Source organism: Nuphar pumila, chromosome 7, assembly GCF_984573655.1.
Source record: "Nuphar pumila chromosome 7, dmNupPumi1.hap1.1, whole genome shotgun sequence".
NCBI classification, from domain to species: domain Eukaryota; kingdom Viridiplantae; phylum Streptophyta; class Magnoliopsida; order Nymphaeales; family Nymphaeaceae; genus Nuphar; species Nuphar pumila.
The window spans coordinates 113,576,079-113,602,968 of record NC_143255.1 but is presented as its reverse complement, the minus strand read 5'-3'; the positions used below and the strand labels follow the sequence as shown (position 1 = coordinate 113,602,968).

Here is a 26,890-nt window from a genome sequence, read left to right as displayed (position 1 = left end):
AAACACGTAGAGAGAGGAGAGATATCGCAAAGTTTACATGGTTCGACATGCCTACGGGAAACAAATAGGTCTTTCTTTTCTCAATTCATGCAGGCTGCCTGTTTACAATTTATATTACATTCATTGGCCCTATTTTTTTCTTTTTCTTTATTTTCTTTATTATCAAAAGAAGAGGTCGATCTCTTTTATATGGAATTCAGTAGCCTTGAGCAACAAAACTTCTTCAATTAACTTTTTCTGGGACTATTAAGGCTTGACATCCAGTTTGAGATAATGAACATGCAGTATAGACTTGACAAGGTGAGTTTCCTTCCTTGTGTGGACTCTGGTTATTATCTCTTAGTGCCTTCAGGGCAGAAGTCTTTATCTACATGCCATGCACGGATAGGAGTCTTCTTAATTGGGACATTGAGCATGAGAGTCCCATTGGTGAGATCCTTCTTGGCAGGGACATTTAGTACATATCCATTGCAACTAATACTCCCTCCCCCCCCCCCCCCCCTCAAACTTGAGGGGGGAGTTGTCCATAGGCCTGAGTTTGGGTTGCAAAGATTGAAAAGCAAGATTAGTTAAGGGCTTGGTAGAAATGTCTGCAACTTGGGAACGTGAAGGAACAAAGAAAGTATTCAATTGTCGTTGAGCCACCTTTTCATGAACAAAGTGATAATCAAGCTCTATATGTTTAGGTAGATTGTGAAAAAACAGATTGATCGTCCTATGGAGAGCAGAGAGATTATCACAATAAATAGTAGGGACTTGAGAAATAAAGATACCAAGATGCCTGAGAATATAAGTAATCCAAGTAATTTCAGCAGTGGTGAAATGCAAGAGAGTGGTATTCAGCTTCAGTACTTGATCATACAATGGGTTGTTTCTTGGCATTCCAAGAGATACAATTGCCACAAAGGTAAATACAGAATCTAGTGGTAGAACAAAGAGTAATAAGGCAACCAGCCAAATCGACATTAGAAAAACAATAAAGAATAAGAGGATTACGAGCCAATAAGTGAATCCCAAAGTCAACAGTGCCTTTAATATAACATAAAATGTGCTTCACCAATTGAAATTGATAAACAGTTGAAGCATGCATATACTGGCAAACAAAATTAATAGTAAAAGAGATATCAGGTAAAGTTGAGGTATTGAAGACTAACAACCACACTTTCATAATATCGGATATCATTGAAGGGCTTGTCATCAAGAGGAGGGGTCGATCGAGCTACCATGGGCATGGAAATGGGACGACAGTCAGTCATCCGTGCTTTATCTAATATTTCTCTGACATAACGACTTTGATCTAAAAATAAATTGTCATTGAAGTTGGTAACTTGAATCCCCAAAAAATTATTAAGGTCTCCTAGATCCTTCATGGCAAACTCATGACTCAACTAGGATATAACTTCAAATAAAAATTGATGACTGCTACCAATGATGATGATATCATCAACATAAAGAAAAAGAAACAGGCATTCTTGCAAGTTATGGTAGATGAACAGGAAAGAATTAGCCACACTGCAGTAGAAACCCAGGACAAGCAGGAAACTACTTAAGTGGTCAAACCAAGTTTGGGAAGATTGTTTAACGCCATAAAGCACCTGGGTTTTGTCAAATCATGAAATTTTAGTAGTTGATCCATAAAAACTGGTTCTTCTAAAAATCCATGTAAAAAGGCATTTTAATATCCAATTAGTATATAGACCATCCAGAAGCTAAAGCAATAGACAAGACAATATGGATGGTAGGAGGCTTAATGACAGGGTAAAAGATTTCAATGAAGTCAACCCCTGGGAGTTGAGTAAACCCTTCTGCAACTAATCATACTTTTAGCCGCTCTATAGAACCATCAACCTTTAATTTGGTTTAAAAAACTCATTTGCAACCAACAATATTCATATCAAAATGCCTAAGTACAAGATCCTAAGTATTAATTTGGTGCAAGGCATCCATCCTTCATTCACGGCTTGTGTCCAATCAGGATGACTCAAGGCAGATTTAATATTTTTTGTTTCAAAGGGATGTCAACCTTAGCAAAAAAATATTTAGGATTGGGGTTAACAATTTCATGTTTGCACGTGTGATCATGCTATGACCATTAGCAGAATGAGTGATGTCTTGGGATATACCTGAATGCTGGTTATAGTGGATTATCATCTTGTGAATGAGACTAATCTGAGATAGGATCCTGATTAACATTGGATCCTCCATGCTGCAAGACATCAGTAACATCACTGCTCATATATCGCTTATCAACAATGGATATCTCCTGATGAGATGATTGACCTGCTAAGCTGTCATCTAAAAACCACTTAAAGGAATTTGTGAGATCTGAATCATTATGACAATTACCCTTAGATGGAAAACATGACTAATCAAATATAAACACGTCCATAGCAAGCAATGATACCCTTTACAGTTATTGTATCCTAAAAGGACACATGGAAGTGACTTGGGAGAGAGAGTTTATCACGGGCATAGTCACGTAAATGTAGAAAAACATCTAGCACAAATTAAACACACAAAGATAGTCCTATTTTGGTTTTTCTTGAAAAAAGCTTCTCAAAAGCAAATGTCTTGTCCAGAACTAAAGTAGGCAGGCGATTAATAAGTCAAATGACAATGAGAAAAGCTTCTACCCAGTAACGTTTTGAAAGACCAGTATGAAAAAACATAGCAAGACCCAACTCAACTATACTATGATGCTTCCTTTTTGCCCGTCCGTTTTGTTCAGGCCTATCAAGGCAAGAAATACGATGATGTATGACATAATGCTTTAAATAGTCATGAAATTCATGACTCATAAATTCTTTATCATCGTCAGATTAAAATACTTTAATATTCTTTTAAAATTTGTTGGTAACCATTTTATGAATTCATATTTAAATTTTAGTGGATAGATCCACATATAATGCGTGTAATCATTAACCATCACCACATAAAATTTATATCCTTGATGTGACACTTTAGGTGTAGAGCCCCAAATATCACAATGAATTTCATCAAAAGAAGTCTTACAAAAAGATTCAGAAACTTAAAAAGGACTTAGCCATAATGAAACTATCACAAATGTTTTTATTCTTGCTAACTACTTCCATATTAGAGTTTCTTGAATGGTGGTGCCATATATCCCTGCTGATTGATTGCTGCCTGGTAGAGAAAAACGTCTCTTTATTTTGTTGCTCTAAGATGTAAAGATCTTCACTCTTACGCCAGGTGTAATCATTTTCTTGCTCTTTTTCTCTTTTATAAGAAATTTATCAGCATAAAACCCAAAAAATAAGTCTTGCTCATGTTAATTGACTAACAAAAATATGGTAAACGTTTTCAAGTTTCAGTGTTCTTGAATCAATGTTCAATTTAGTAGACCCAACATGTGTAATCGACAACTTATTGCTGTCTCCAACCATAATTCTTTAGTGACCAAAATATTTAGAAAAAACATGAAGATTACCTGGATCAGCAGTGATGCGAGAGCTAGCACCCGTGTCTGAGAACAAAGCATTGTCCTGACTATCTGAAATTGACATAGTTGTTTGTCAAGGCCTGTGGTATATCACCTGCTTGATACATCTGATGGTAGCACTTCAGGGCAGTGTGAATAGGCTTGAAACATATTTGGCATGCCATATTTTTATCCTTCTACCAGCCATTGGTAGGAGGTTTAATCTGACAGTTCTGGTTGTTCAAGAGCCCTTGACTTTGACCAGAATTTTGGTTCATCTAACAAGGAGGTTGATTTCCTCTGGGAGAATCCATGCCCTCTAGATGAGAAGCGATTTGAAAACCACCATGCCTATTATTATTTCTGTCTTGGCGTTGGTTAAAAAAGGCAATGTTTTGGTTTGGTCGACTAGTATTTTTTGAAGATTGCATAGATCTGAAAGTCTTGTCCCTGAAGCAACGATACAAGTTACTTAGATGTAGGAATCGGGGGCTTCATCATAGAGGTGATGAAGGCCTCATAACCTTGTCCTAATCCATTAAGAAGCAAAAATACCTTTGCACGATCCTCGAGAGGTTTGCTTATAGCAGCAAGTTCATCACAAGTGCTCTTAAAAGCAGCAATATCATAAAACGAAAGATTTTACTTTCTAAAAGTTTGTAATTTTTAAAGGAGATAACACTCTTGTTCTTGAGAGTCAAGGGCAAACGCTACTTGAACTCCATCAGTACCAACAAGGTATAATTCTGGGGCTTTGATATTTTCATCAATGAAACCTTAGAGATCTTGACTTTTGATTAGCCCTAAAAGTTGGGTCCTCCGCAGCAAATAATTCGAGTGAGACAGTTTTATATAAACAAAGTTCGCAACATTGAGGGTCACAGGGTACTAGAACTTGGGAGTAGCTGCTGCAGCAGATGTACTGGCCACTGATGATGAGAAAGGTGTCACACGACCTGCTCTCATACCATAAACGGTTTTGGAAAAAAAATACAGAGAGAGATAGAGGGAGAGATCAAACACAGAGTTTTACATGGTTCGGCCAATACGTGCCTGTGCCTATGTCCACGAAAAACCAGCGGATAAACCACCACGTTGGTAGTGGTTACCTATGATGTGGGTAACGCATAATGATGTTCCTTTCGTTAAACCCATTACCGAATAAAAGAGAAATGGTTGCTTAAACCGTTTTCATTCGGTGATTATAAAAAGGGTTTCATAAGCAACCCATGAAGTGTGCAAAAATACAGAGATTAGGAGGGAAGAGGTTGACTCACCATCTGCATACGGAGGCCTGCGCTTGTGGTGGCTGCAGACTGGCTGAGTTGAAGAGAGCCCTTCTCCGACAATGTCCTCCGCCCTCCGATAATGGCCGCCTCAGGTACGCTCTGCTTTTTTGTGTTTTTTTTTTCATGCAGGGCCACCGCCACACAGGAATGCCGATTGAGGCTTCGCCGAAAAACCCCCAGCCCACCCAACACAAGCAGGTTTTTATTTTCTCAACTCTTGCAGGCCTCAGCCTGTTTACAATTTATATTACATCCATTGGCCCTATTTTTATTTTTTTGCTTTTTCTTTATTATCAAAAGAAGAGGTCGATCTCTTCTTGATGGAACGTCTATCTTCAGTAGCCTTGAGCAACAGAACTTCTTCAATTAACTTTTTCAGGGACTCTATTAAGGATGGACGTCTAGCTTGAGATAATGTAAATGCAATGTAGACTTGACCAGGTGAGTTTCCTTGTGTAGACTCCGGTTATTATCTCTTAAGAGTATCTTCAGGGCAGAAGTTTTTATCCACACGCCATGCACGAATAGGAGTCTTCTTAATTGGGTTGTTGAGCATGAGAGTGCCATTGGTGAGATTCTTATCAGGTCTTAGTGCGGGGACATTTGGTCCATATATATCCATTACAACTAATAGATTTTTTTTTTTTTATAACCTGAAGAAACCAAACCCCGCGCACGAAGACCTGGTAGCACTGGCTCAACCTGCCATACCTATGGTCGTCATGCCAGTAGCGTAAAACTCTGAGGCTGGGACCCCTGCCCCGGTCTCACCTGATCAAATGAGACACATTTTGAATTGAGACCCTGTTTGGGAGCTTGAGATGGAAGGGGAGATGGTATTTAATGAGGATTTAATTAATACCACCAATCCCTTCAGGTGTTTGGGAACCATAGTAGCCAAACTTGTCCTCGGCAAGTGTCCTCATCGGCAAAAAAATCGGTCAATCTCAGCCTTTGGATTCATTGGCATATTGTGATTAATCGGCAAAATAGAAAATCATGATTAATTGTCATACAAATAGCTATTCAAAATTTTCACAATTGGAAAGTGATTGAAATTATAAATTGTAACATAACTTTTTAAAATATTAAAATTGATATATCACTAATTTTTCTTAAAATTGAGGCTCAATTTTCAAAATTTCATTTTATATCAACTTTAATATTTATTTTCATGATTAGTTTTCTCTAAGCCTTAACTATAAAAAAATTAACAAAATAAGTAAAGAAACTCAAATAACTTATTCACCTTTTAAATTGGATATCTGGTTTTTATTTATGAGTGCATGTAAAATTAACATTAATTAACCATAAAAAGATAAAAACCAAAAAAAATAAAAAATCTGAAAAACGCGATAGCTTACAAATGTAGAATTATGGACAAATTATACCACTTTGGTTATCCTGAACATTGGTTTTTATGGTTTAAACGTAGGTGCCATATAGCAGTTTTTTTTTATTTATAACACAAAGAAACCGCACCCGTACCAAGACCTGGTCGTGCTGCCTCAGCCTGACATACCTACAGTCATTGTACCGGCAGCATAAAACTCTGAGGCTAAGACTGCTGCCCCCGGGTCCTATGTTATGCATTAGCTTGTGCAGAAGGGCGATGCCTATGAGAATCAAACCTTGACTGCCCGTCTAGCAGCCAAGGCCCCACCTCACTACGCCAACCCCTCTTGGGGCTGCCATATGGCAGCTTCATAGTTTCTTAGTGAAGGAGCTCATAATGCTTTTGGGATGGTCAATAGCGAGAATCAGAGAAGGAAAAGATCTACCAAACTTTTAGAAAATCGTCCTTCAAATCCTCACCAAATTGAATACTCACGATTTATCGATGATTCAAACAATCAATTGCTGAGGTCGGCTACCATGTTGGGAACCCTGTTTTGGGAGATGAAGATGGTGTTGAAAGTGAATAACTGGGTGGAGATGGGTCATTTCCAACATCCTTACAAGAATGTAGTTGACAACTCCAGCTTCATCTTTCATTTTCTTCTCCACACCAATCACCCCTCTCATCTCCTCTCCACCCAAACAGAGACCGAATTGATTTAACAATGACTCCAGAAAGAAAACCCCTTTTCACAAGGCTTCCCGCAGTCAATGACTTGCCGTACAGCTGAAAATTGGTCTCAATATCATTCTCAGATTTCTGAATGAACATGATCGGACTAACAGTTTAAAAGATTGCTAATCCAAAAAAAACAGTTAAAAGATTGCTGCATTTATCAGAACATAATGGGAGCATTTCTCATTATTTTCTTTATGAAGCTGCACTTTTTTGCCAACCTGAAGCTTAAGACAAAAGTGAGTGAACTCAAAGCTTGGTCTAACCACCTTTATGACAAATTTAACATATCAAGCTGCTGGACGTGTTGGACAAATTTCCTGACAATTTATTTTTTCTTCAGAAAATCTTTTGGGAAATGAATGATGTGGTTCAGTTAATTCGGGCTAACCATCATCCCTTACCAAGCCATGCTCCAATTAATAAAGCCAATTCAGCGAGTTCTTGAGGACCAATGAGCATTGTGATCCAATACTGCATAACATGCTGTCAGGTAGGCTGGTTAAGATATAGAGATTTACAGATACTACAGCTCTCGTCCCATTGAATTATGAGTTAATACAGATTTGGAAACTTGGTCTACATGGATGGCCCATGACGCACAACTGTACTCTTAGCAGGCTATACTATTGCTGCAATTGTTAACCTCCATGTAAGGTTGAGATAAAAATTACCTCATCCTTTTCTGATAACGAAGCGTCAAGCTGATCACAGAGTTCCCAATCACAGTCATTTATGAGCACCAAAATGCCAGGTCTCCTAAAGAAAAACAAAACCCTCGAGTGTATCAATAACATATCCATGAGAAACAATTCCAACAGACAAAAAATGTAGCTTACAACATACACAGTTTCTCCTTTCATGAACATTTCAGGCCTCTCCCTGATCAAGTTATCACGGACCCATGACAGTAAATCTTTCATTGTCAACTACAATATTTGTGAACAGTTACATAAGAAACTAGAATTCTTGGTCATATAGAAAGATGCCAACCACCGAGGAGAGGAAAACATATTACCTGATCCTCACCAGTTTTCAGGTTAACATCAACATGATGTATCTTCACAGACGCACAAAGAAGCTCCAAGCCGCCACTACATAATAACCAAAACATCAAGTTGAAGTTAAAGCATAAAATAAATGCAATAAAGAGAAGAGAACAGATTCATGGAAATGACTAAGAAAATATGCTCACTTCTACAATTTAAAAAACAAGTCTGAAGCATGAGCAAAAGATATACTTGGTAACAAGCTTCAAAAAAATAATAACAATAACCAGATTAAAATACTTTATTTAACTTGTGTAATTTCCATAAACTGCTGAAGAAAACTCCTATAGATGAGTTATATTGCTAATTTTCAGAAGTGAATATATTTATCTTAAAGACTAAAAATTCATCTAAAATTTACAAATCAATATCAAGCAAATACATTTCATTTCAAGTCAAGCTGATGATATGTCAAAGCCTGAAAATGAAGAAGGGAAAAAGGGTTTGCACAATAAGGATGCACATTAGCTCCATACAAGGTTGCCATCACCCGAGCTTATGGATGTAGTGGATGTTAATGTGGATTAGTTGATTACACCCAAGAAGGAAAATTGCCAATCAAGAGCTTGCAAAGACAGTTAATTACACAAAGGCAGTGTGAAGAATGATTGAGAAACCATCACGAAAACATAATGTGTGGTTTCAAAATCTGAAAGTAATAATATCCTTCATTCAATGACAAAGGTTTTTAGGTGACAATCAGTAAAAAATACAAGAAAGAGAACGTTTCATGCTTCCAAGTTCCAACTGCTTGATGGAGGCGCCCAACATGGCAACATGTTCAAGAACTCCCCGCCTATAGATCACAATCTGATTGACCATAATCCTAAGATGTTCACCTGGCTAACAACCAATTCTAGAAGTTCCCTCCTATAGATCACAATCTTATTTGCCATAATCCTAAGAAGTTCATCTGGCTAGTAACCAATTGTTGGCTGCCAGAAAGCACATTAGTGGAAGAAGGGACTATTACTGGGTAATCTAGTTTTCCTATTCTCAATTAGTCAATCATCTTGAACTCAATAATATTAAGGTGCCATCAGTTTCTCAGCTATCTAATAGTTTGCACATCCTGGTTTGCCAATGAGAGATTTGGGATCCACAATGCCAACACTGAAGGCAATAACGAACAAATATAAGGCGCCTATACCCTGATGAATCAAGTAAATATGAGATGCCATCAACAGAAAAGGAATTCTTCTAACGATTAACGAATGCAAAAATCTTACATTAGAATAAAGAATTGCAAATTGGAGATAGGTTTCAAGGAAGTATCACGGGTAGTCACAGAGAATTACAAATCCAAATAAACGAGAATTGTCGTTCATTAACGTTCAAAGCGTTGTTTCCACAATGAGAAAAAAATTCAGGAAGTACACCAAAATCCAGTATTTGCACGCATCAAATCCTGAAGTCTAGCTTTAGGTTGTAACTACCAGAAATCACGTTTCACACCATCTATGCTTTCGAGGAGTGGTACTACTAAAAAAAGAACTACCACCATGGAAAATCCATTTTTTTCTCCCAAAACTCATTGAATAAGATTAAGAAACATAAGAATTTGATAAGAATTTGATAAGAGAAACCCTTGAATTCACAACCAACCTGTTCTTGTTCCTCGATTCTATTCCACACCCAAAACTCGAAGTCCAGAAAAACTCAATCCCAGCATAGCGAAATCACATCTAGAAAGCATACCTTATCACAAAATCCGGATTTTAAACCATAAAAGGATCAAGCGAAACAGAGATAGCACTAGAATAACGAACGAATACTGAACAGAAACCCTAATAAAAGGACCGAAAGAAGAGGGCTAAAATCAGATGATAAATCGAACCCCAACTTCAGCAAGATAGTTTTTCATATAGAGGTCGATCGAAGAGAAACTTACCCGAATTCGAGAGTCAAATGCATCCTGATACGCCCGAACAGAAAACCCTAGGAGAGACCTCTCTCTCTCTCTCTCTCTCTCTCTCTCTCTCTTATTACAGTGGATCGGACCGTCGGGTCCGAACGGGTGGGAGATGGTCGGGTCCTACTAATCTGGATTCGAATTTGAAATCCGAATTATAATTTGACCTCAATCACCTGATCGTTAGGGGCGTCAATGGGTTGGGCCCGTATCAAACCTTATAAGGTCAGGGTTTGGTGATAAAAAGGGAGGTTTGATTAGAATTTGGATCGGACCCAAAAGAACTTAGATCCAAATTTAGACCGACCTGGGTCTGAACCAGATCCAACAAAGAATAAAACAAGGTTTTATATGTAAAACGTGAAAAATGATCGTTTTCTACAATAAAAATGATGTGTTTTACTAAAAACACCACAATTTGCTAAAATTTGCCTAATGACCAAAACCGTAAATAGTTAAGTTTGTTAGGACCTTTTTATCCTTCGCATGTGTGAAAACTAACGACGCGCGATATATTGCTCTACTCGTCGGGTATCCCAAACTCCCATTTAAAAGAAGTTTTGCAAGTTTTTTTTAGACCTCGTGAAATTCACATAATAATAGTTGTGAACATCCTTTTAAACTCAAACCTTGAAACTTCGCGAATACCTAACTAAGTTTGCATATATATCCTCTAAATATGTGATGTTTCTCTAAATATGCAAAGTTCCTAAAAAATATGTGAATTCTCTCTCGCATATGTGAATTTTCTTCTAAATATTTGCTCTTAAATATGCGAACTTCGCATATACCTAACTAAGTTTGCATGCTTTGTTGAATCATATATAAAGTTTTTTTATTTTATTTCTCTTTTTTGTTTGTTTCTGAAAAGAACCATAACTTTTTTCCCTCTAGAACCCTAAGAATTTTCCCTCTTCCCATCTAAGCTAGTACCGTAAAAAAAAACCGTTGCATTCCATCCAAGTTGCAGTATCATCCTTCTTATCAACTTTCCCTGTTTGGTTTAAAGTTGAGTTCCATACGAACAATATATATGTATATTATTATTTTTATTTCAAACTTTTTTGTTTTATATATATGAGCTTTTAATATCCCTATATGCATTTATGTTTGGTTGTTGCTATGAATGTTTTTTGTATTTTATTTAATATTTACCACCAGATTCATCGTTTATAGTTTACTATGTTTAGAGTTTATATATATATATATATATATATATATATATATATATATATATATATATTTGTTTGTATTGTAGTTGTTTTATGTTTATGTGTTTGCTTGCCCTTTAGTTAATATTTGATATTTTTTTCATTTATTATGCACAACCATTAAAAAAAGGGTTAAGGTAATATTGTGGGTAGTTAGTTTTGATAATGGTTGTAGGTAGTTATGGTAATTGAATGTATTAAGTGTATATGAATTTTTTTTTCACATGTTATTTTCATTAGATAAATGATATGTTGTGCGGTTGGTGTAGGTAGTTAATGATGAACTCTGAAATAGTTAGAATACACTACTATAGCACTAATTACCCTACTTGAAGATCTATAATCATCTTCAAATACAATAGTTATAATGAATTTTTAGCTTTGATGCCTCATAAAACAAAATATGTGAAAGAGTCAATAATCATCCAATACGGTTTTTCTTCGAACCTAGATAACCAACATATATGGATGGATGTGTTGGACGATGATGATGTGAAATCGTTGTTACTTTATGGTAACGTGTACTTAGTTGCTCTCAAAGCTAAAGAAGACATGAAAATGTGCATCTATATGAAGTACCATCTATCGAGCTAAGTCTTTTGGCGATCATCCAATTTTACCAAGCGGTGAAAGATATTGACATCCTAAACATTCAGTTCAGGCATAGGGAGGGCATGCAGTTGCTCGAACCGATTAGAGATATAGATGTACGATGTACAGGCAATGAAGAACGAATAACTGATATTGTACATAATCAAAGAATCACTGCAAAGGATGTAGAACCATGTGGACAAACCAGTGTAAATAATCTTCATCGCACTAATTTAAATGACAGTGATCTTCATTGCAATAATTTGAATGACAATGATCTTTATCACAGTAATTTGAATGGCATCCATCCTTTTTAGGCAGATGACAAAGCTAGGTACAAGTTGTTGGACTTTGTAATTTATGCTTGTAATTTAGGATGGATATGAAGTTTTTTATGGTTAATCTTGAATATTGAAAATGCAGAAATGTTGAATGCATGAAAACAATAGAAGCGATAGATACAATGATTTTTTTTTTAGTTCATACAATTGAATAATTAATTAGTGGTAGCAACTACCGCATCGATGGTAGAGAATTGAATGATATCGATGATGATGACTATATCATGTCGATAGAAAAAGAGAAAGATATTAATGACATAGGATAAATGACTTTTGAGAAGTTGAACCCTTGGTATATTATGTAACCTATATGAACATTTTTTGGGCAATATAATTGTTTTATGTTATTATACTAATAAAACATGGTTTGAATAGGTTATTGTTCGATGGATTCTCATACAATGAAGATCAATTAAAAATCATTAAAATTAATGCACCTCGCTTGTATAAAGACTTGTGTAATAAACAACTTAATGATTGTGAACAATTTCAGTAGCTAACAATAGGCTCAAATGATCGAGAAATTGCTTTCGGCGAAAGATTTAATGATCTCTAATACTGTTGCGAGTTTTTGAAAGATCATGTGATCAAGAATAACTTTAAAGAAAAATTCCTAAAGAGTTGCAGTATAATTGTTTTATGTTATTACACTAATGATACATAGTTTAAATAAGTTCTCGTTCGATGGATTCTCATACAATGAACATCAATTAAAAATCATTAAAATTGATGCATCTCATTTATATGAAGACTTGTGTAATAAACAACTTAATGATTGCAAACAATTTCAGCGGCTAAGAATAGGCTCAAACGATCGAGAAATTATCTTTGGCAAAAAATTTAATAATCTCTAGCACTATTGCGAATTTTTGAAAGATCATGTAATTAAGAATAACTATAAAGAAAATTTTTTAAAGAGCTGCAATAACAGAGTTATTGTCGTATGTACGAGAAAGAGCCTGCAGATGATGGTTGATTGCCCCTAGAAGATCCAATACACAAAGGTGTACGGAACAAAGTTTTTTCAAGTGAAGTATCAAAGCGAGCATACATGTGATGGATCACTGGGCAACCTTGTAGTGAAAAATATGTCTTTCAAGTAGATTTCAGGTGTTATTCACAAACGCATACACAACAACCCAAAGATAACTCTAAGAGAAATCATGAATGACATCACTCGCGAGAAAGTTGTGGAGGTTACTTACAAAAAAGTATGGTGTGAATGAGAATAAACTAAAGAGGCTCTATATATTCATTCGAAGAGTCCTTCGAGATGCTTCCTACCTATTTGGATCATTTGATGAAAGCTAACAGATTATCACTAGTGTACATTGAGACCGATCAAAAAGATCAATTTCATTACGTGTTTTTATCATTTCATTCAAGCATCGATGGTTTTTAAAATGATGTCCTCCAGTTCTTATGGTAGATGGCACATTCCTAAAAGGGAGATATACGGGTATATTGTTGTCAGCTTGTAGTATTAATCGTTGTGATGAGATATTTTTGGTAGCATTTGTTATTGTTGATAAGGAATAGAAGGATTCATGGGCATGATTTTTGAAGCATCTAAAGAAAGAACTCATATGCTTTGATAATATAGTGAGGGAATACAACTCATTGTTGTCTCAGATAGGCATGAAGATCTAAAGTATGTTGTCCCACACGTGACCTACATGTCATATTGGATATTGCATGAAGCATTTGACGGAGAACTTTTCTAAGAAATTTAGTTCGCCACTCGGTGCATTTTGGTGGAGTGCATCTTGAGCAACCACAAGACGATAATGCAATTATTTTCTTCAAAAAAATTGCGAGCAAAACCAAGCCGCATACAATTATGTTGTCACTGACGTGAAACCGAAATATTGGGCTAACAGTCACTTTTCAGTAAAATGATATAGATGTTTTAACATCTAATATAGTAGAGAACTTTAATTTATGGATTCTCACCATATGTGACAAGCCCCTAATTTCTCTTATTAAAAGGTTTTATCTCAGGCTCTTTCCTAAAAAAAGACTCTCTTTCATAAGAAATAAAACCTATTTTCTAGAAAGGATGAAACAATCCTATGCAAAATATATGGTGAGACCCAAATGATAAATGCAAAAAAACAACTTTCCTGACAAAATGGGTTCATATCTGCCTCCATGGAAAAGCACTTTCCCTCCAAAGTGGCTCTTTCAAGGGAAAGAGGCTTTCTTTGGGTGAGAGTGTAACAAACACCCCCTAAAGTTTATCCATTTTCAGTGGACCTAGTACTATAAGAATCAACTTTGAGATCTACATCTATAGCTGAACTCCCGTTTATGATAGATCAGTTGGAACTAGATGAGAACTTAAATTCTTAGGTATGTGAAAAAAGAAAACTTAAGCAAAATGAAAAAAAATAGAATGAAATGAAAAAGTATGCAATTAAATGATATAATTTAAAATTAAAAATTTATATATGCAAATAAATGAAAAGTTAAGCATCTTTCTATAACACAACATTGTTTTGCAATTTCTAGTTAGATTTGGCCCATTCAAGATCAATTGTGCTGCCTTACGGGCCAAATAGGTCAGCCATGATGGCGAACATTTTTTATCAAGAGTGGGAATCTTGCTTCCTATGAAGCTCAATTTAAAGTGTGAATTCACCCATTTCCAGATGAGTATGAAACTGTTGGGAATTTCAATTTTTACTATGAAGAATCATGATTCTCCATGTACAGGAATCATGACTAATCTTCAGATGAAAGAATTGAAATTCTTAATGCAATTGTTGCATAAATTTATTGGCTTTTTGTTTAATATAGAGAAGTACCATTAGTGTTATATAATATAATTGGACGTGTTACTACCTAATAAAATGTTGCAGATATGGTTAGGTTGCATAAAATTTTCATTATACAAAATGAACTTACTACTCATAAATATCAAGTCTTTCTTTTAATAACAACAAGTCACTAAAAATCAAATCCCTTAATGGCCTACCTATCCAGATCCGATCCAGGTCCAGACTCGAAGAACTTGCCTCAGATGGAGTGTTTGGCGCTTACCTTGTCCTGGCAAAGCAAACACAAAAGATCGTTGGGCACCAACACAAGTTCAGCAGGATCCTGACTCAACAAGAGAGTGGTAGGCACCCTCAAGTAACAAGGCATGCAAAATCAAACCCCGCTAACTTTAAAATATCTCTGTCTTTGGATTATTCTCTCGTAAAGGGAATCGTCAACTTTGATTGGATCAAATTTTGAGTGTGTCAACTTCTTTGTTATCAACCAAGCTTCGCACGCTTGATAAATAGGCCTTTTGCCTTTCCTCTTTTTCATCTAAACTCAAGCAAAGTCTTCAAGCGCTCTCTTGAACATCAAAGTCTCTTTTGAAAGCTTGAAAAATCTTTCTCTACATTTGTGGGATTTTTGAGACTTTGGGTGAGAAAATTTTCCTTGGTTCTTAAATATCTCTTATCTCTCCCTCTCTCTTCTTGAAGAGCCACCCCAAGACAACCTATGCAACCTTTGACGTTTGTTGAGGGATCTCGAGGTAAATCCTAAATCATTCTTGAATTTTATATAAAATTCAATTTCCTACGTATTTTCCTTTAGCATCTTTCTGATAGTCCCTTGTCTATATCAATTGTTAGATTATGCCATATTTATGTCTTGTCTTGTTTGCTTCTTTTTGCAATTGGATTCTATCCTACATATTGCTTATGAGGAACACCACTTGGATTAGTGGTGTTTTCCTTACAAAAGCTTCAAAGCTTGTTGTTATTGATGTCAACAAAAAACAATAAAGAATGAAACTTATCGAAAGCCGCCATGGTCAATCTGATTGAAGCTTGGATAGACGTCGGTGGTTGTCGTTCTCCTCAGCCAATCGACGCCCTCGACGAACCTAGGTCGTCAGGTTGAATGGTGAGCAGGACCTTTTAACCCAGAGAGAGATCACCTTCGTGGTCCTCATCAAGCTACCATAGATCGCCTTATATAGTGGGAGAAGAGTAAGGGTTACATGCATGTGAACCTTTCACATTCCCATATTGAATGTTGAGTTATGGGCTCATATTAATTGTGAACTTTTCATATTTACGTAACAGCCCTCCCACTCTTATGCATCTCTTGGTGTGCCCTGTGTCAAATTGGGTCACATCCAGTTGGACTCGATCCAAAAAGTCCAACAACTGATGCCAACCATCCTTTATTCAGGCTTGGAACTGCCCTTAGCAAAAGTTGATATGAACATAATCATGTCATTAAGTACAATTTTTTTAACTTATTCTTCCACCTTTCATAGTTATATTTCAACATTTCTAGTTTACTAAAACAAGTGTAAGTATATTTAATTTATTTGCTCAATTTTAGAATAGCATAATACCTGGATAGGAACTCTTCCCTTGCTTCATAGGCTTTTACCTTATTCATTGTTTGAAGGCCTCATATCCTGATTTTTCCTATGCTTGGGTTTGTAACTTGAATTATTGGACTTTTATGTAGAATGTCCAGTTGTATGATCATATATAAAATGTCTTATTATATGCATTTCTCCACGGGTTCTAACTCCCATGTTGGTAATATGGTTAGGGATGGTAATGGACCAGGGGGAAATGGGGCCCCGCCTCGCCCCATTTGGGCCAAGGATGGAGGACATGAAATGAGGAATGGACCGGGGATGAAGGTTAAAATAAAAACCTGTGCAGGGATGGACTTACTCTTCCCCCCGTTTTGTCCTATCCCTAATCCCTGTTTAGAAAATTACTATTATACTCTTATATATATATATATATATATATATATATATATATATATATATATATATATATATATATTCTAACCCTAAAATAAAACCCTTTCTCGAATCTCTCCTCTCTCCTTCTAACGAGCCGCATGAGCTCCCATTTTTCTCCTTTCCTTCATCTCCTTCCTCTAACAACAAAAGGCGACAACAACAAATAGACCGGGAAAATGGAGCACCGCCTCGCCTTGCCTCATTTGGACCAGGCATAGATGACATGAAATAGAGAGTGGACCGGAGATGGAGGTTAAAAACAAAACCCGTGTAAGGATGGAGGGAAAAATTTTGAGACGGGGCAAGGGTGGAGTCCTTGTCCCCCGTCCGCACACCGGTCGACTGCCATCCCTAAATATGGTCTTAAAATATCTTGTAGTTAAGGTGAACATTATGTTATACCTAAATCTAGCTACCCAAAACCAATTCACTTTTGCATGGTGTTTATTCTTTGGATATAGCTTTTTTTCTTCTGTCTTAAAATTTAATCTACATAAGTGCCTACATAATTATTGGATGCAACTTACAGTTCTAGGGAAAGGTTTATGAAGGTAGGTTGCTTTACGATGCATAGAATGCAAAATTGGTTAAATGGTCGAGAACAAGTGGACAATAACCTATGATTGATCTTTATTTTGTCATGAACATGGACTCAACATGATATATATTAGATGTCACTACAAGGATGAGGGTCAATAGCAGCAACTTTTCTCATCGCTATTACCCAATTTATCATTGCTATAGGTCTATAAGAGCGACAAAAAATGGCTGCCAATTTTTTATCTTAGTTGAATAATAATGGTGACATTTATAAGTTGGCGTTAACGTGTGACCTAACACTGACAAAGAATCTCATCGGAACTGAGAACACCAATAGCAGTGACCCACCATATAATGGTGACATGCCTATAACGATGACATTTATGTGTCACCTTCATAACTTGTAACGAGAAGAATTAACTCGCCGTTATAGTCGATAACGACGAGAAGTAAGTCACCGTTATAGGATATCAAGGTGACAATTAAGTCATCATTATAGGTTATAATGGCGACATACGGTTAAGTCCGATAACAACGACATAGAAATGTTGTCGCTATAGGCCTTAAACCTGCAAAAATAAATTGTTTATACTAGTTTTAAAAAATTTCATTATATTAAACAAAATGGTAAATACAATTCAAATATGCACTTCAAACATTCTCAAACATACACTCATTCAAATATAAACATACACTAGTATTTATATATCCTGAAACATACATTCAAATATAAACACACACTTCTTTAACCTCCTCAAACATTCATCCTCTTCAACCCCCTCAAACATACATCTATTCAAATATAAACATACACTTCAAACATCAATTCAAATATAAAACATACAATATTGTTTATACATCATAAAACATACATTCAAATATAAACATACACCTCTCCAACCCCCTCAAATATACATTCATTCAAATATAAACATACACTTCTCCAACCTCCTCAAACATCCATTCTCTCCAACTTCCTCAAACATCCATCCTCTCCTACCCCCTCAAATATTCAATTTCAAACATATATTCAAATATAAGCATACACTTTAAAAAATAAACATACATCCTCTCCAAACCTGCAACGAACACACTTCAAGAATGAGTACAATCTGACAATTTAAAAAACAATCATAAAAAAAAACAATTATGACAATATTAATGATAATGATAGCAATATGAGAATTCAGTCTGAACTGATATTTTAATTATATTATGATTGAAGGCTCAATAATGTTTTTGCCTTTTTCTGCACTTCCATCAGAATTTAGAAAATATATAAAAATAACATTAACAAAATATTTTTTCATATTCAAGAGGATTTAAAATTTTAATTTAATATATATATATATATATTAAGAATCTATTAGATCAAATATATTTAGCATTATATTATATAAAAAAAATAAACTTAGAGAATAAGAAACTTACCCTCGTATGATACTTTTGAAAGTACGAAGGCGATCCACTAGTTTATAGAATACACTTATTGTCGGTTTCTGTCCATCTATTATAGTTTACAATGAACAAATTAAGAATTTATTAGATCAAACATATTTAGCACTATACTATATTAAAAAAAAACTTAGAAAATAAGAAACTTACCCTCGTATGATAACTCTGGAGGTACAAAAATGTACCAGTCTTGATAGTTACTAAAGTCTTTCGTTGCTTGATTTTCTTTTGATGCATGAAAGTCATTCTAGTTGTGGTGATGATATTTGGATTCAGTTGCAACCTTTATCTTCCACAAAATTATGCATCAGAATATTTATAAACCATCTTCTAGATCATCTTGGTGTAATGACATGGGATCTTTGTTGATAGTGTGGGAGGGTAATGAATCAACCCCTTCGCAATCATCCTTCTGATATGTATCGTTGGCCTGTTCATTGTTTCATTCAGATGAAGATAGTAGAATCTTGTACACATTTTTTAGTATTATCTAGTGCGCTATATGTATTTTGCTCTTTGTGGGATCTCTAATATAAAATATTTATATAACTTGAGAGGCTAAAATAAAATAATCCTTTTGATATGCTGGGTGAGACATGTTGACACATGTAAAATATTCATCCTTAAGTATGTGTCTATTATCAAACCAATCACATCTAAATGTATACACCCAATTCTGTTTTATATATTTAAATATGATAATATCTTTTAGAACATTGTAATAGTCTATATTAGGCTCTCCTACGTCGCCTTCATATGTCACCATGCATTTGCAATTATAGGTACACCACATAAAGGTTCTGAATTGAAGAAATTTTCTGTTTTTGGGGGAAAACTCTTTTATTTGAAGGTTACCTTTTAAATGATCTGGAAGAACAAAGAGCAAAAGGATATGTGTCCTTGTTTTTCTTTCCATATGTTGGTCAAGTTGGTGTTGTATTTTGGTGTCCTTTTATTTCAATCTTCTCTTGTTCTCTTTTGAGGAGATAGAGGACACCAATAATGACCTTGGCTCATTTACATATGTATTTGCCAACAGATATTTTAAATCTTTGATATATTTAGGCATATTTGTTCTTAGTTTATCTTTGAATTTTATTTAAAGTGGTTAAGTATATCAATTTTTCACTTTTGTGATCTCGAGTCATTATAGCCTCATATTGTTCATAATTATGAAAACATTTTTTCTGGTTTATCTTATTCCATTTTATCTTAGCAAGTGTTGTGTTTAAGCTACCAACAAGGGCTCCAACCATCTGGTAGGAGCAGTTTGTGCAAGTTACCATATGATGGGACGTTGCAAGTTCAAATCCCACTCGTATATAAGTGGTTGAATAACTACCTGGTAGTATGAATAGGCCACTAGTCTGTTTGGGTTGACCGTAAAGGTTGTTAAGAGAGAATTCTTCAAGCACACACTTTTTTTTCATCCATGTCCAAGCACGGTTAAGTATTTTTGAGAGGGTATTTTCAAAGTCCTATTTGACAAATGGATTTAAAAGAATATTTTTGAAGGTTTCAATGTTTTTAGGTCATTTCAAAAAAAATCTGGTCTTATTGAACTTTTGACTAGTAAAATAACATCTTCAACCCCTATCAACCAAAAAGTAGGGTTTTTTAGCTTTCCAACAAGTCAAAAATCATTTCAATTGAACATAAGAGTGAAGAGTTATAGCCAAAACAAAGTTTTGGATCTCAAAAATGACTTGTTCGAAAAAATAAGGTCACATTTGAGAGAATTTTTGAGCTTTCAAATTCTTGAATTTGGTTTTAAACCTAAAACGAATTTTGTAGCGAAGGATGTTAGCTTTTAAATGCCAAAAATTTCTTATCAAATGGGTTTATAAATCCTAAGATATAGAGTTGTTTCCACAGAGTGTTAGGATGGGTCTAGGAATTTTAGATCCAAATCCAATGGGTATATGCCAATTCTGGTGTGAAGCTCAGGCGCATTTCAACTAGAAACTATAAATACTCCTTAGAGGTCTTCATTTGAACATCTTAGAGCTTGGGTGAGCTCCTCCACTTGTGTGCTTTAGTTTTTGTAGAGAATTGTGAGCATTTACCTTCTTCATTCCTTTCCTTCGCATCGGGGAGCAGTCCCTCCAAGTAAAATTTTGAACTTTCTTCCTAGGTTATGTATCTTTACTATTTAGTTTTCATAAGTTTTAGGCTGAATTTCTCATTTTGTTAGCCACCAAGCCTGAGAAATAGGAAAGAGTGTTTAAAACTCTTCCTAAATAAGAATAGTTTACTTTTCTACTACTTTCCTACTTTTAGAGTAGTTTTTTTTTGTGGGGAATACCCTTTCCACATAGAAATTCTCAGCTATAGTAGGAAGATTCTGCTGGATCTTTGGCTTGCGGTCAAGTAGAGAAACTGTACAGGTGCACGAGCAAGAGCTAGGGCTTGCCAAAAGCTCGAGTAAGTATTTTCTCTCCTTCTCTTATTCTTTATTGTTAATTTTCCTATGAATTTTCTTTTCTAACTCATTGTCACTAACTTGTGCACACTTGTTTTCTCTTAATTGAGCCTTGGATGGGTCCACCACTCTAGACTTACTTCATAGGTACTCAAGGAGGCTTCGAAGGATTACTTTCTTAGCAAAATCTTCACCTTGGTCGGGTTATCCCCTCCACTTGAGGAGAAACAACCTAACCTCATATATGTGATGACTCTACATCTCTTAAAATATTTTCTAAAATATTTCCAAAATAAAACTTCTATTTTTTAAGGTAGGATTTCAGTTCTACAATTATATTTTGGCATGTCTGGTGGGACTCGTTATTCTCTTGGCGAGGTTTTCTTAGGAATTGATTTTCTTAAGCATCTTGTGAGCATCAACACATTATTAAGGCTTTGCATGTCAGGTAGATCATAGAAAAATATTTTTCTATCCCAGTAACTTTTAAAACTGTGTCTAAAAATAATGTGTGCATTGTGTTTGCTCTCTTCTTTTTTATCCTACTTCTTCCTAGGTCAATTTTGTAGGTGCTCATTTTTCAAAATCTTTTGTCATATTTCTTGAATCGAAAGATCGCCTGCTCATGCCACGAGAATTAGCTCAAGTATATTGATGGGTGATCAAGGAGTCAGAATTGTTCCACATGTACTAGAAGCATTAGTTTGGGTATATAGTGGACATCTAAAAGTGATCCCTTACATATTAAAACCCTGAAGCGAGCTTGCACAAGAAATCTTTTTCTTAAAAAACTCAATTTTCTAAGTTGCTTGCATGGTGCTATTGTGTGTAACCTTGTTTGTCATCACAAACCATGGGTAAATTTAGGTAAGGGTTTGACCAGTGGTGCTGTTATTCAGGCTAAGGGTATAGATTTGAGGAAGATGCCCTATATAAGGATCCTTCAAGGGCCCTCACAAGGGCACAAAGGGCTAAGATCCAAAGATTTGAAATCTAAGAGGAGATCCCAAAAGAAGGGGAAGATCCAAAAAACAGGAAGAAGAGATTCTCAGGGAAGAAAAATCCCAAGATAGCAAGAAAAAAGAAAAAAGAAAAAGAAAAAGAAAATAAAGGAAGAAAAACCCAGTTATAGAGGGAAGGAAGGGATGAGAAAATAAAATCCCACAAGCTGAGAAAGGAAGATCTCATGGAGGAAATGAGAAAGCTCCAAAGAATGATAAAAATAATGAGTGAAGATGAATCTAGTGGAAAGGAATATCATCTCAGGAAAACTAAGTCCCTTGATAAAAGAAGGGATGAAAGAATGAGACCCAGAGATCAAGGGAACACGGAAAATTTTATGATTCTTTCAGTGATAAAGAATATTTTCATAGAAAACCCAAATCCCACTTGAAACCCCACACGGATGAAACTTATTGTAAAATAAGAAGAAAGTCCAAAAAGGGTGTAGATCTTTCATCTGATGACGAGTATGTCCCCAGACAGTCAAAATAACTAGAAAAATCATACAAAAGAGATTATGATAGGGGCATCGAAAAGAGAAGATCCCGAAAATATAATGACTCGTCAGAAAAAGAAAAAATTCCCAAGAAAGTTAAATCCCTCCTAGAAGAAGCAAAGATGAGTTAGATAGGGACTCAAGAAAAAATAAAAAAGGGAAAGAAAGTGGTTCAATGACTTAAGTTGGTGTTTGCAGTGTAAAACTCTATGAGTACTCTCCCCTTTGTCCACCAGTAATAACTTTCCTTTAGGCTTTGGCCTTGCATCAAATGATGCACACCCCGGGTATAGGAACTCTTGGCAATCACTAGACCTGTCATGAGTTGGACTGGACAAGGACCCCCTTAGTCGGTTCCGAAAAACTTATTATGGTGAGGTTGGTTAAAATCCACGTTCAAATTAACCAATTCTGGTTCTAACTTACAGTGGGAATTAACGGGGCATTTGATTGCATGGACACAACTGCATAGAACAGTCGTGTTTAAATGGACACTTCTGTCCGAGCAAGAAGGTGTTCTAGACAAGTTGAGTTTTTGTCCCAGGTGTTTCACGCCTTTTCTTTTAATTTCTTTGGTTTTTGTCCTAGGTGTTCTGAACACCACTATTTTTTATCCCCTATTAATCCATATGTTAGGGCTTATTAAGGCCCTCCAAGTGGGTCCGAAAAGCTTAACGTGCCCCGCTTGCTTAGGATCCAGATCCATTATTTCTTGCCCAAATTAAAAACCGGATCCAATCCATTGTATGGAAATTGGAAAGGTAAAAAATAGGATGAACTTCGTTTACGCTAAACCAGTCGAGCGCAGCTACGACCCTAGCTAGGGACATGAACTTTTATGGGTTTGGGACATTGGGTTTGATTTATAACAGATTTGGATCCATGTAGTCAGCTTCAACAAGCCGTGAGACCTTTTTCGAATCCAAATCCAACAGAAATCCTCAAAATGTTTATCCAATTAGATCAGTTCCTAGGAGGCAGCCGATCAGTTCCGGATCCAATAAAGGTCCAAACGTGAACCCAGATCTAAAACGTTTTGAATCCCTACCAATTTCATCTGTCTCCTTTTCATAACTAGATAAATCTTGGGTTGTGGATCTGGACCTGATTACTTATCTAGATCCAATCAGCAAGTTAAAATAATGATTAGGAGTCTCGGATCTGGGTCCGATAGGGTCCCAATGACTTTTACATGTAATAGAACTGTGGAAAACACGACAAAGTCCTCTTTCTGTCTTTCGGAGTCTGAACCAGACTGGCATGAAAATCCAAATAGCAGTCCTGAAATGGACCGGGTCCCATTACATGGACCTCACCCGTGTACTTTCACCGGCCATGCGTTCATGGTTCCGTTAACATCATACAAAATCCCTTCCCTCTAAGGCAGTTGACTTTTATCTGGCCCATTAAGGTGGTGGACCACCTGCCCAAATAAAGTGCAATCGGGTCGGTTATGTCAGCTCTAGAACATAAAAGCCCATACCTGATCCATATAACATAAAGTATGTTTAAAATATATATCTTTTACTTGAAAGTACATAAAAAAATTCTAGGTTAGGGTTTGTTCTCGTCAGACTTCTGAAAAATAGGGCAGCTCAAACCTGACCCAGATATTAGTTCGAGCACTATTTTAGGATAAAATATTGGCTACTCTCGTTGGTCCAAAACTTATAGTTGAATTTCATTGGGGAACTAGTTTTGACCAAATCTAACATCACAAACGTGTTCAACTTGGTCAAAATAATAAAACTAGATTCTTATATAGGGATAGGAGTGAACCGGGTGACAATGGGGCCCCGCCTCGCCCCGTTTGGACCGGGGATGAAGGCGGGGATGAAGGTTAAAATCTATCCCCGTGCGGGGATGAAAGCAGGATGGACTTACGCTTTCCTCCGCCCCAACCCATCCTCATCCCAATCCCCGCCTTGCCCCACCCCGTCCTCAATCCTTCAAGGGATGACTATAGATAGAGGGGAAACGGGACCCGACCCGCCCCCATTTGGACCAGGGATGAAGGACTTGAAACGGGGATGGAGGTTCGGAGCTGGAGGTTAAAATCCATCCCCCTGCAGGGATGGAGGTTCAGATTTTGAGACGGGGTGGGGGTGGAGACCTTGTCCCCCGCCCCGGTCCACTGCCATCCCTATTCTTATATTGTAGTTTTTTGCCATAAAAATATGATTTTTGAGGATTGAAATTTCAGTATATTGTAGATGCCTAGCAATAGGTTGATTTAGAGGAGAAGGAAGTTTGGTGGTCGCTCACTTCCATCCGGTAGTCGGTTGATGAGAGTAGGGGAAGTCGACTCCAATGGCATAGAATGAAAGATTCATGCCCGCTGGGGGTAAACTTTCATCCCTGAACAAACTTCTTTTTAATTTTTTTTTGTCATTTCATCCTTAGTAATGGAAGTAGTTTGATTTTTTAATTTTCAAAAAATCTGACATACATATCAGAAAAAACATAATTTAAAAGTTGATTTATAGTAAACCAAGCAGGTAGATCACATATGGACGGTCAGATGTACAAAAAAAAAAAATTAAAAATGTTTTTAAGTTTTTGACTATAGGATTTGTAACCCATGAGGTGAAGCAAATATTTTCACCCATTTTAATCCCATAGTTGAAATTTTGAATCCAAGTTGTATTAGACACCCAACACATACCCGACCCATTGATAAGTGTTTTTTACTAGGGAGTGCAAAGAGATTGGATATGGGTCGAATCATGCTTGATCCCAATTTGAATATAAAGTGCACTCATTTAATCCAAATAGGGGTGTGGATTCGAATGTCTGATAAAGTAGGATTAGATCAAGTTTTGAAATGTTTAATTAAGATAAGATGGGAAAACAAGCGTTTTTATGTAGAAAACCATAAAGGAACTGGGTTTAATTTAGATCTAACATCAAATTTGATATATCGGAATTGGAAAACAAACCGATTTAAGTGAATGCCTGATACACATTTGGATCTAAGTAGGGAGATAAGCCACTCATGGTTCGTTTCATGTTACCTGTGCTCGAGTCAGTTCATCTGTATAGGCTCGTTAATTAATAACAAATCAATTCTACATATATTTTATATCATAAAGGGAATATAGTTGAAGTGTTTGGCTTGCAATGAATTTAGAGTTCAAATCTTATTGGCTTCAAGTTTGAAACAATTAATTATTTCGTAAATGGACTGATTTGAGTTGGACTTAGTAGGTTTAGGGTATAAACCCTATTATTTTCAACTCTGAAATAATATAGCCGAGCTTTAACACCCTCTGTTGGGTTCGTTCACCTGCTTCACCACTAGATTCTAGTCAATGTTACCAAATACTAAATCGATCCATTTTCACCCGGCAGCCTATGTCACAATGACACAGACTTTGGCACTAGTCAGACACAATGTGACACCTAACACATAGATTATTTGATTTTAAATAGTTTTTAATATTATTTTAGTAAAAATATATATTATATTTCAAAAATAAAAAAAACATTTTTTTTATAAAATAAAAAAATATCTGCCATCGTATTTCAAGCTATTTAGGGAGAGAGACTTGGATAACTGGCCCATAAACTGTCGTCCTGTCCCGCCCAACTAACAAAGTGTTTGGTTCAGGTTTTGCCAGTCATGAAAATGAAATCTCAAACTTGGATCCATATAATTTCAAAAGTTTAATTTTGCCTAAGATACATATAAAACACCGGGCAAAAAAGCGGAGTTTAAGTACTCACAAAAATCATAACCCAAACCCAACCTGCATATCAAGGGTGTCAACTGATCGGGTTTGTTTTGGACTTAGGTGAAACCAGACTTAGACCAGATTTTTGGGTACGGTATCAGGTCCGGACTTTAGTCTAATCAGGTCCATTATAAGAAAAAACATACCCGGACTTGATAAAAACTATGTAAACCAAACTCGAATCATACCCAGTAAAACCATATTTTTATCATTTTTATATTAAAAATTTACTGGTCTTAATGGAAACTTGGGTCAGGTTCAGGTCTGGTATAAAATGTCACAAACTATACCCAGGTCTTAATCGTGTCTTCTTATTTATAAGGTTTGGTTCGGGTAGGGCCCGGGTAAACCATGCCCGTTGACACCCCTACTCGAATCGGCACTTTTGTGCTTATATCGAGAATTCGGGTTAAGTCGGATCAGGTAACTGGTACAAGCCCGACCCGTTGACACGGGTTTTGGTATTTCTTATTTATTTGTATTTCTTGCGACTTCTCTACGGATCCCACGTCACTGCCGCTTTGAGGGAGATAACGTTTGAATAAGAAGTGAGAGAGAGCA

At 36.1% G+C, this 26,890-nt stretch overlaps 1 protein-coding gene across 1 annotated transcript; it reads right to left on the bottom strand.

The window, feature by feature from the left end:
* Window positions 1-7,248: 7,248 nt before the first annotated feature.
* LOC149832995 (ubiquitin-related modifier 1 homolog 2-like) lies at window positions 7,249-9,809 on the bottom strand. Its single transcript, XM_090012671.1, has 4 exons — window positions 9,743-9,809; window positions 7,821-7,896; window positions 7,649-7,731; window positions 7,249-7,561 (listed from the first exon to the last, which is right to left on the bottom strand). Exons 1-4 carry the CDS (start codon window positions 9,763-9,765, stop codon window positions 7,444-7,446), a joined length of 300 nt encoding a protein of 99 aa, XP_089868797.1. The 5' UTR covers window positions 9,766-9,809; the 3' UTR covers window positions 7,249-7,443.
* Window positions 9,810-26,890: the final 17,081 nt, after the last annotated feature.